Source organism: Mastigoproctus giganteus, chromosome 6, assembly GCF_048544385.1.
Source record: "Mastigoproctus giganteus isolate SK-2022 chromosome 6, ASM4854438v1, whole genome shotgun sequence".
In the NCBI taxonomy this organism is placed as follows: Eukaryota; Metazoa; Arthropoda; class Arachnida; order Uropygi; family Thelyphonidae; genus Mastigoproctus; species Mastigoproctus giganteus.
The window spans coordinates 1,062,045-1,074,199 of NC_143580.1; the positions used below are offsets into that span (position 1 = coordinate 1,062,045).

The 12,155-nt window shown below is 37.9% G+C and overlaps 1 protein-coding gene across 2 annotated transcripts in view; it reads left to right on the top strand.

Annotated features, from left to right (window-relative positions):
• LOC150083784 (PIH1 domain-containing protein 1-like) overlaps positions 1-12,155 on the top strand; it is a 187,708-nt gene that overhangs the window by 158,461 nt on the left and 17,092 nt on the right. For both annotated transcript variants that reach the window (XM_090374877.1, XM_090374878.1), the window contains exon 7: positions 7,808-7,951. In XM_090374877.1, the coding sequence (XP_090231003.1) occupies positions 7,808-7,951 (144 nt within the window). The remainder of the gene's footprint in view (positions 1-7,807; positions 7,952-12,155) is intronic.

Sequence of the window (12,155 nt, forward strand, 5' to 3'; positions counted from 1 at the left end):
CAGTAAATCCCACTTCAGCACACTGTGATCACTGTAGTGGTTCATTTATCTGCAGATTCTTAATGCATGAAGAATCACTGCTGATAATCAAATCAAGAGTATTACTCCCTCTAGTTGCTTCCTGAACATGCTGATGTAGAAAACAATCATCCAATAAATCCACAAAAGCCCTGCTAGTGTGTGAGTAACCAGCCCCCAAATTCCAGTCAATATATGTGGGAAATTAAAATCTCCCATTATAAGACACCCTGATTTACTGGCCCACTTTATTTCCCTGTACAGTTCCTTATTATACTCATCAGAGTCATTAGGCCTATAGCACACTCCTACTCTCAATTTTGATCTCCCAATGCTTATGTCACACCAAACTGACTCAACACTGCACTGTCCAGCGATGTCGACTGGCTTCACTTCCTTGGTTTTTATGTGTTTCTTAACTAATAGCATAACCCCTCCCCCCTTCCTATCCTGTCTATCCTTTCTGTAGACGTTGTACTCCCCAAATTGCAGTTCTGCATCCCTTATATCTGTGTGACACCACGTCTCTGATATCCCAACAATATCTGCCTTTGATGTTTTGAGCAATACCTCAAATTCATCAAATTTATTTACTAAACTCCTAGCATTGGTGTACACGCAAGTATACCTGCACCTGTTTCTATTCTTAGCTACCCTAACACAACCCATGTGTTTATTTGTACCGCAATGGCTCCCAGCAGTCTCTGAAATACCATGCATCTTGTTTTTCAGGCTTCTACTCATTCTGAAAGAGCTTCTTAAAGAGCTGTAATGTCGTAATCCTTTTGAAGGAGCAGGGGGCTTTTGGATTTGGAGGATCTCGATCTTAAATAAATTTTGAAAATATTAAGATATTTTTTATGTAATTTCTTAAATTTTTTTTTCTTGGTTGTTTTTGGTAGAGTATTACCCCATACACATTGGGGACTGGTATTAGTGCTGAATAAATTTTTTCCATCAAAACACATCTTTTATAAAATAATTTCCAACCCAATTATGATACATTGTTTTTATCAGCTATTTTTCATGGAAGGGGTTTTCTCGGAATGAAACTCTTAGGAATTATGTGAGTTTTATATCACTTGATTACGGGTTTTATATCACTTGATTATTAGCATTAGCATTAGCATTAGTAGAGGCATTTGATGCAAGAAAGCAAGCTTATGCAGCATCAGCCAAAAAAAAAAAAAAAAAAAAAAAACCACTTCCACTTCACCCCTCTGTTCGTTCAAAATACCTGTCCAGCTGAGCCTTAAACTTATTTAGGCTATCAACCTCCACCACAAGGGATGGAAGTCTGTTCCACCAACCAACCACCCCGCTGGCTAAAGGCAAATTTCCGCACGTCTATCCTACATCTGTCTTTCCTCAATTTGAATTTATGCCCTCTCAGGTGATTATTCTGAGCTAGAGGAAGAATCCCATCAGCATTGAGCATGCTTAAACCATTCAAGGCTTTATACACCTCTATCAGATCACCTCGCTGGTGCCTAGTCTCCAGACACTGTAATTTGCAAAACTTAAGCCTTTCTTCGTAAGAGCACCCCTTTGTTCCATTCACTAATCTTGTTGCCCTTCTCTGTACTCGTTCCAGCAGCTCTACTGGTGCTCGTTCCAGCAGCTCTACCTGAAATCCAAGTATATGATAATATCATATACTTGGATTTCAGGAAAGCTTTTGATACTGTTGCACATAGAAAACTGCTGTACAAATTGGAGAGTATGGCATTAAGGGTAAGTTGCAACATTGGATAAAGGGATGGTTGAGTAGGCGATGATAGAGAGTGGTAATCAATGGACACTGCTCTTCGTGGACAAATGTTGTTATTGGAATTCCCCAGGGTTCAGTGTTGGGCCCATTGTTGTTTTGAATATTTAACAGTGATATTGATGACGATATATCAGGTTTAATGTCCAAGTTTGCAGATGATACAAAGATTGGCAGGGGTGTTAACGACAGCAAAGACAGTATGCTACTCCAACTGAATCCAGATAAGTTGGGCAATTGGGCTGAGAAGTCAACTGAAGTTTAAAATTGACTAATGCAAAGTACTGCATATGAGTAGCAATAACCGAAAAGAAACGTACAAACTGGGTGGTACTACGCCCAGGGGAAACTGAAAAAGACCTGGGGGTAATTGTGCAGTCAAATGTGAAGTTCACTGAGCAGTGCAGAGGGCTGCCCTGGCAGGTCATGGAGTCTTGTCAATGATATATAGGAATTTTGCTAGCATGGACAGGGAAGTGATTATCCCATTATACAAGACAATGGTCAGGCCACACATAGAGTATTGTGTACAGGTATGTAGGCCTCATTTAATGAAGGATGTAGAGTTGCTAGAACGAGTACAAAGAAGGGGAACAAGATTGGTGAGGGGAACAAAGGGATGCTGTTACCAAGAAAGGCTTAAGTTCTGCAAATTGCAAAGCCTGGAGAGTAGGTACCTGTGAGATGATCTGATTGAGGTGTATAAAGCCTTGAATGGGTTGAGCAAGCTGAATGTTTATGGGATTCTTCCTCTTGCTCAGATTAATAACCTGAGGGGGCACAGACTCAAATTGAGGAAAGACAGTTGTAGAATAGATTTTCAGAAATTTGCCTTTAGCCAGCAGATAGTTGATTGATGGAACAGACTTTCATCTTTTGTAGTGGAAGTTGATAGCCTAAATAAATTTAAGGCTGAGCTGGACAGGTATTTGGAACAAATGGAGGAGTGAAACGGAAGGGTTTTTTTTTTTTTTTGCTGCATAAGCTTGCTCTCTTGCATTGCATGACTCTACTAATGCTAATCCAAGGAAGTACAGTCGGACAACATGGCTGGACAGTGTAATGCCGAGTTAGTTAGGTGTGACATAAGCACTGGGAAATCAAAATTGAGAGTAGGAGTGTGTTATCGGCCTAATGATTCTGATGAGTATAATAAACAACTGTACAGGGAAATAGAATGGGCCAGTAAATCAGAGTCTTATAACGGGTTGTTTTAGTTTCCCAGATATTGACTGGAATTTGTGGTTTGGTCACTTGTACACTAGCAAGGCTTTAGTGAATTTAACTTCTGTTCCAGGGAAATTAATGGAGGCACTGGTTAAAGAAGCACTACAGGATCATATAGACAAGACTTCAGTTATAGCTAGGACACAACATGGTTTTGTTAAGGGGAATTCTTCTCTGACCAATTTGATTGACTATTATGATGTGGTCACAAAGGAACTGGGTGCCATGAATAACTTTGATATCATATATTTGGATCTTAGAAAGGCTTTTGATACTGTTGCACATGGAAGACTGCTGCAGAAATTGGATCAGTGTGGCATTGGAGGCAAATTGCTGCTATGGATAAAGGGATGGTTGAGTGGGAGAAGACAGAGAGTGGTAATCAGTGGACACCGCTCTTGGTGGACTAATGTTATTAGTGGAGTCCCTCAGGGTTCAGTGTTGGGTCCATTGTTGTTTTCTGTATTTATAAATGATATTGATGATGGTATATCAGACTTAATGTTTGCAGACAATACAAAGGTTGGCAAGGTTGTTAATGACAATAATGACAGTACACTGCTGCAACAGGATCTAGAAAAGTTGAGCAGATGGGCTGAGAGGTGGCAACCGAAGTTTAACATGACAAATGTAAAGTACTGCATGTGGGAAGCAGTAACCCCAGAGTAACTTATCATCTGTGTCATACTACACTGACAATGGTAGAGAATGAAAAGGACCTGGGGGTAATTGTTCTGGCAGATATGAAGTTTTCTGAGCAGTGCAGATGGTCTGCAAGAGTAGCTCATGGTGTCTTGTCAATTATATACAGGATTTTTTCTAGCATTGATAAGTAGGTGATTATCCCCTTGTATAAGGCAATGGTCAGGCCACACCTTGAGTATTGTATACAGGTCTGGAGGTCTCATTTTAGGAAGGATGTAGAGCTGCTGGAGCAACTGCAGAGAAGAGCAAAAAGATTAGTGAATGGAAGAAAAGCTTTAAATTTTGCAAATTACAAAATCGAAGACTTAGGCATCTGCGAGGTGATCTGATTGAGGTGTATAAAGCCATGAATGGTTTGAGCATGTCCAATGCTGATGGGATTCTTCCTCTTGCTGAGAATAATCACTTTAGAAGGCAAAAATTCAAATTGTGGAAAGACAGTTGTAGGATATATGTGCGGAAGTTTGCCTTTAGCCAACGCGTGGTTGATTGCTGGAACAAACTTTCATCTGTCGTTGTAGAAGTTTATAGCTTAAATAGATTCAAGGCAGAACTAGACATACATTTGGGGCGAGTGGTTTTGTAAAATTAGATTTTTTTTTGTATTTTTTTGGCTGATGCTGTATATAAGCTTGCTTTCTTGTACACATGCCTTTACTAATGCTTAAATACTGTTGACAACAGACTAACCTTCTCACCTATCACACCTAGTAGAAAAAGTTAATTTGTTTTTCTAAATCATTCACATCACTCGTACTATAGGAATTACAAAGCAGTTGTAGTTGTAATTCCTATAGTAACTTATTCTGTTTTAGCATGGTTTTTCCATGCCAGGCCCCTTACAGTTCAGTCTAAATTAAACTCCATCCATTGCAGTTTCCTTTTAGTTCTCTTGAGGTCATGTTGAACTGTCTTGACTCCTGCCTCCAGGTATTATCTGGCTTTTTAACCCCCTAGGCTTGCAACTTGTATACTCTGGCTTGTCTTATTACATTAAAAAAGATCTAACAATTAATTCTGATGAAATAAATATTGATATTAATACCTTTCCTAAAAAGGAAAAACTAAGATGTCTTGAGATTCTGAAAGCAAAATGGTAGGAAACATGGCACTTCTGCTAAAGGTGCAATTACCATGAAATTTCTCCCTTTATTATAATTATAAATAACAACACTATAAAATGGTTCATGCCCAGTTTATACATGAATTATAATTTAACAGGATATAGGTTCTTTAAAACAGCTTATTTTAATTTGTTACCCTCTGATTTGTGTCTTTGTTGGTAATTTAGAAGACTGTATTATATTCTCCTCTTGAAGAAGTATTATATTCTTGTAAAATTTAATTGATAATTTTATAAATCAACTTTTCCAAATAACAGGAAACCAAATTTTTAGAAAATACAATCAACTTTCAGGTGCTTAAAAATTATGCAAAAGCAGTGTTTGAACATAGGAAAATATTAGTTGCTGATCACAATTTAACTAGCAATCTGATAATTATGACTTGTTCTTACGACCAAATTGGTTCCTGAACAATAGTCGTAAGTCAGACCCCAAAATACTATGGACTAAGTGTATATAATGTTATTTATGGAAGTTCCGTTCCTGGAAGTATATTTCAAATAGTAAAATTCAGCTGCCGCTGGTGACATTTATCTCCACTGGCAGATAGTCAACCAGTAAACGTGCTTATCATGTTTGCCTCTCGCAACACCAGCCATCACAATGTTTTACAATGTGAAAAGTGCTTTTACTAAAATGCAAATTTTCATTATTAAAATACATGAAAGGAAAATTAAACCCAAAAAAAGCATGTTTAAAAACACTTATTATGCTAAAAGAAAAATTTAAGAAACAAACCATGAAAATACAAAAAAAATACTTTTTACCTTATTTAACTCTGTTATTTATCCTTTCTAGGTCTGTTCTTTTAAAACCTTTATTTATTTAAGTTTTTAGGGCTTGACAAATAATAGATGCTGAGTTTGGCAGAGTAGCAGATAGAAGCATCTCTGTTGAAAATCTAAAATTTTCAGGGCTCATTCAATGTGTCCAAATGCTTCATGGGTGTTTAACAATTCAGCCACATCTTCCTGTAGATGTAGCTGAATGAGAAACTTCTTGTCTTAATAAATATATAGTCTCGGTTGAGACTATAAATTTCTATAGGATTTTCAATGTCTTCTAAATCATGAACAAATTGAGGCACCATTGATGATTTCACAACATCCAAAATGTTAAATTCCTCTAATTTTCTCATTAATGTTAAATTTCTCTAATTTCTTATTTTCCTTGTCAGCTGCTTCATTCAGTTTTTCAAATGTGTCAAAGGCAGTATACCTTGAAGGATACAATGCTGTCGGCTAAAGAGAGGAGTTGTATTTTGAGGTAGAAAAATGATCTCGATGTTAGGATGGTGTTGTTTAAGCATTGTAAGATGGCATGGTGCATTGTCCATGAGCAGCAGTGCTTTAAAGGAAGATCATTTTCAGCAAAATGTTCACGACCTCTGGAATAAAATAATGAACCAGTCTTCAAATATTGCTGTAGTCATCCAAGCTCTACATTGCATTTTCAAATTACTGGAAGGACTGTTTTGGATAAACCCTTGACTGTTCTTGGATTCTTGGCATGATAAATACATAGGCATTTTAATTTGTAGTTGCTTGCTGCATTTGATCCCACAATAAATTCAGTCAATCTCTGCAACTGTGAAACCAAACATCAACTTTTCTTCTTTAGCAGTGTAGCTTTGGGATGGCATCTGCTTCCAAACTGTCCACACTTTGTCAACATTTAACACCCGTTTTGAATAGTAGCCTTCCTTTTCAATTATTTCAGCCAATTTGACATGAAAATCTTTCACAGCATTCGTGTTGGTGCATGAGTGTTGTAGCTCCTCTGAACTCTAATGGTATGCCAACCAGTTCTTTTCAAAAAGCAGTCTAACCATCCTTTGCTTACATTAAATGTTTCATCCATTTGCTGTCTCACTCCCTTGCTTAAGAGTTTCAAAAACGGACAATGCCCTGACTTAAATTGTTTGATTTAGAGGCATGTGAATGGTTTGTGTCTAATGATTAATCAGTGCAATCAAAAGTTTTTCCATTTCCAGAATAAGACCTTCTCTCTTTCTTTTCACTGTTGACTGCAGTGAACCAAGTGTAAATGTTCTTAACTTCCTTTAAATATTGTTTGTCCTTCAGAATTATGCTGACCTCAATGACTTTGCAACAATTTGACTTGGCTGCAATTTGATTCACTTGCATTTCTGATTGTGTTGATTTAATATTTCATGTTTCACTTCTTGTGTTATGGCATTCCTTGACTTTTTGTACAAGCTATTATTTTGAGTATTACTCCTCCTCTTTTCAGATATTGTTGAAGAGAAAACAATTTCAAAATTTGCAAAAAGAAAAAATGAATAAAAAATTAAAGCTCCACAAAAGGCAACGTGTTCGTTTCAAACATAGTCTGCACTCCATTGCCTGCTGTGTCCATTGACTATCTGGAACAATTCAGCATGTGCCTGATTGCTCAGCATTGCCAATTAACTATGAGTATACAAGCTTGGTCATAAGTATGCAAAACTTATTTACTTGAGGAAAGGATGTATGAATGATGGGACGTAAATCAGGCAGTCACAGGCCTACCATACACAAGTCTCTAATAACTAGGTGTTTGGTGGGGAGAGGAAATAATTTCTCATGAAAAAATAAAATCTCTTCCCTTCCACAGTTATATCTTTAGGCTGCTTCTCACATTAATACATTATGGTTGCCTACCTACTGATGGTTCCTTAATATGAAAATTAAGTTGAATACCAGTTGACCCCTTAGTGATAAATTGCTAATCATTGAAGTAAACGTTACCTGATATGTGTTTTGCATAATATTCCATAAAGAATTACTTGATTTGAGCTATTTACATTATTTCTAAGTTTTATTAGGTGTTATAATGTTTTATATCCTATTCATATGAGAATTAAATATAATGACATCAACATTGACTTGTTAAGTCAATTTTCTGCACTTCTTTATATTCACAAAATATATTTTCTGTAATGCAGTATTTTCAATTATTCTAGATTTCAAGGCATGAAATAAGGGTGGATCTCGGTGAAGACAGAATAATACTCGAGACAATAGATAATAAATATTATTTAGATATATTTTTGCCATTCCTGATACTGGTGGAAATGAGCAGAGCACAGTACAATTCTAAAAAACGGGTAATTATTCAGAAATGTTGTTCTTTTTTCAGATTAGATGCTATAAATTTATTCAGTGCACTCCAACGCACTAATTTCTTTTTTTAATTTCTTAATAGAGTTAAAAAGCATTATGTAAAATGTAAGGAACATTGATTTAATCCCCCCAAAAAAATTAAAATCAAGTTTTTGACTGTGAAAAGCAAAAACTTCCAGACCTTACTGAAATTGATTTCCCACACTAGAAGCTTTTTATACTTGTTTCTAATAGCAGTGTACTCACTTTTGTTGCAGCCAGATATCCTCTTGTTCTACACTCCATGTTGTTTTATAATTAGGCATTTACAAGAAATGTGATCGATTTTCATAATGTTCATGACTGGGCAGAGAAAATATGCATGCCATCATCCACTCAAGGCACCAGCAACAATTTAGTATTACTGTACGGGCAGGAATTGTTGTCGACCGCATAATTAGGCCTTTTCCTTTGGCTGTAAGATAGTCCAGAGAGCCCTGTTCTGATTTTTATTAAGAAATGCTTTATGTGATTTACTAGATGAAGTTCCTCTTGCTGTTCAATGTTGTATGTTAGTTTATGTGTGAAGGCACTCTACCTCCTCAACTTAGGTAAGGTAGAGGCATACCGTCATCCAAAATACAAAGTACTTTGGATGACCAAAGTGTATTGCATTTCGGATGACTGCAAGTAAACATTTTGACCTTTGCTGCCATCCTTATTACTCTGCGGTCATCTAAAATGCAAAGCAATTTTGATTAACACCAAAAGATACAAGGATGGCAGCAAAGTACCTGCAGTTTTTTTTTTTTTTTTTTTTTATGTAAACCCCAAACACGAGAGGTATTAGAACCTATAGTACTTAGTGCCGTGCTTGGGTTGGAGGTTGAAAAGACGAAAGAAGATATTTGTTAACATTGGACTTGAATTTCTGTAGACTGTAATTTTCAGGAAATACGTAAGAAGGAAGGTGGTTCCAGAAAACGGTAGTTGAATGAATAAATGAGGAAGATGAAAAGTTGGTTCTGTGAGTTTGAAGTTGGACAGTAAATGGATGTTGACTCGTGGCGGCACATGTTTGGACTGTTTCGAAAGAGAGAGCGGGATTATAGAAGCCAATTCAGAAGAACAGTGCACATGGAAGTATCTGTAGAAGAGGCATGCAGCAGAAACAGTACATCTATGAGACAGCAAGTGGAGAGACTCTGTTAGACATGAATCATTAATTAGCCCAACTGCCCTCTTCTGAATGCAATCAAGAAGCCAGAGAGAGGTTTTAGGGGCACCACCCCAGATGTAGGAACAATATTCCATGGCAGGGCGGATTTGCGATTTATACAGAGTGAGCAGCTGTTTGGAAGAAAAGTAACGCCGAGAGCGAAAGAGAAAACCAAGTTTTTTAGATGCAGAGGAAGCAATATTTGTAATGTGCTTGTGCCAAGAGAGATTAGAAGTCAGGGTAATCCCCAAAAGAGATATATCATTTTGCCTAGAAATCGGAGAGTCACTAAAGATAAGCATAGGAGCAGAAGAGTCCTTTTTGCGAGATATAAGACAAGACTGAGTTTTAGAAGGGTTGAAATCAACTAAGTTGCCTTTGCCCCACTGGAAAATTACCTGAAGATCGGCATTTAAGGAATTGGTAGCAGATTTTCGAGAAGCTGATTGAGCAGGACAAGGTTTCTCAAAATGGAAAGTGGAATGCAATGTGCTATCATTGGCAAAACTGTGGATAGGATTTCCAGCCAATGGAAGTAGGTCATTAATATATAAGAGGAAAAGAGTGGTGGAAAGAACTGAACCTTGGGGGACACCGGCATTAGTGAGAAGTTAGAAGACAGAGAGTCATTTCCCATCACTCTCAGTGAGCGATCAGAGGGAAAACTGGATAACCAATTACTAAAAACAGTTGGAAAACCATAAGATGGAAGCTTGTTTAGAAGACCTTTATATCAAACATGATCGAAAGCCTTTGAGATGTCAAGAGCAACTACTTGTGTTTCACCGAACCTTTCCATTGAATTAATCCATAAATGGGTAACATAAGCCAGAATATCACCAGTGGTTCGACACTGACGGAATCCATACTGGCGATCGTTGATCAGACGGAAGGTTTCTAGGTAGTTTAAGAGTTGGCAGTTACTTGATTTTTTTCATTACTTTAGAAAGAGTAGAAGTAACTGCAATGGGACGATAATTGGATGGGAGGGATTTGTCACCCTTTCTAGGAACTGCCTGGTTATGAGCAAATTTCCAAGCAGAAGGAAAAACACCTTTGGAATAAGAAAGTGAAAAAAGGCGGCAAAGAATAGAAGTTGAGGAGCACAGGTTTTGAGAACAAGTGGAGAAATACCATCGGGACCTGGAGCTTTCTTAGCATCAAGATTCATCAAAATGCTTCAGAAATCCTTTTGACAGAAGACCACAGGAGGCATTGAATGGAGCATGTTGGGAATGGTGGGAAATGTTTTACCAAGATCATTAATACATGAGTTGGAAGAAAAATGGGATGTTAGCAGGTCAGCTTTATCCTTGGCGGAAGTGACAACAGAACCATCTGGTTTGGACAGAGGTGAGAGCAGAGATGGACAAAAGTTGCAGCCAATAGTTTTGGCAAGAGACCAGAATGCTCGGCTACCATTAGGGCAAGATGCAAGTTTTCTACTCTTAGCCTGTTTAAACTCTAGTTTAGACTGATTAATTACTGCTTTACAATTGTTGTGAGCTTTGGTGTAGGCAGAAAATGAAGATGAAGAATTAGAAACAAGCCAATTATGATATGCAACATTCTTCTCTTAAACAGCCTTAGCACATTTATTGGAAAACCAAGGTTTAGATAAAGGACTCCATTCCTGCAAGAATAATTTCACTGACACGATCTGAGCAAACGTTTACATCAGAAGTTTTGAAACAGTAATCTGACCAAGGAAAAGAAGAAAAGAAATCTCGCAGGTCATCCCATTTTGCATCCTTGTAAAATGCCAAACAACATGAGGTTGGGAATAGCATTAGCATTAGTAGAGGCATTTGATGCAAGAAAGGAAGCTTATGCAGCATCAGCCAAAAAAAAAAAAAAATACCCCACTTCCACTTCACCCCTCTGTTCGTTCGAAATACCTGTCCAGCTGAGCCTTAAACTTATTTAGCCTATCAACTTCCACGACAAGGGATGGAAGTCTGTTCCACCAACCAACCACCTGCTGGCTAAAGGCAAATTTCCACACGTCTATCCTACATCTGTCTTTCCTCAATTTCAATTTATGCCCTCTCAGGTGATTATTCTGAGCAAGAGGAAGAATCCCATCAGCAATCAGCATGCTCAAACCATTCAAGGCTTTATACACCTCTATCAGATCACCTCGCTGGTGCCTAGTCTCCAGACACTGTAATTTGAAAAACTTAAGCCTTGCTTCATAAGAGCACCCCTTTGTTGCATTCACTAATCTTGTTGCCCTTCTCTGTACTTGTTCCAGCAGCTCTACATCCTTCTTGAAATGAAGCCTCCAGACCTGTATACAGTACTCTAGGTGTGGCCTGACCATTGCCTTATACAAGGGAATAATCACCTCCTTATCCCTCCTAAAAAAATTCCTATATATCATTGACAATACACCATGAGCTACTCTTGCGGCCCATCTGCACTGCTCAGAGAACTTCATATCTGCCTGTACAACCACCCCCAGGTCCCTTTCATTCTCTACTACTGTCACTGTAGTACCACAGAGTTAATACGTTGCTCTGGGGTTGCTGTTTCCCATATGTAGTACTTTACATTTGTCAATGTTAAACTTCATTTGCCACCTCTCAGTCCATCTGCTGAACCTTTCCAGATCCTGTTGCAGCAGCATAGTGTCAGGTGTCCTTGACAACCCTGCCAACCTTTGTATCGTCTGCAAACTTGGACATTATGATTGATATACCATCATCAATATCATTTATAAATACAGAAAATAATAATGGACCCAACATTGAACCCTGAGGGACTCCACTAATAACATTAGTCCACGATGAGCAGTGTCCATTGTTTACCACTCTCTGTCTTCTCCCCCCCCTCAACCACCCCTTTATCCATAGCAGCAATTTGCCTCCAATGCCACACTGCTCCAATTTGTGCAGCCGTCTTCCATGTGCAACAGTATCAAAAGCCTTTCTAAGATCCAAGTATATAATATCAAAGTTATTCCCTGCATCCAGTTCTTTTGTGACTGC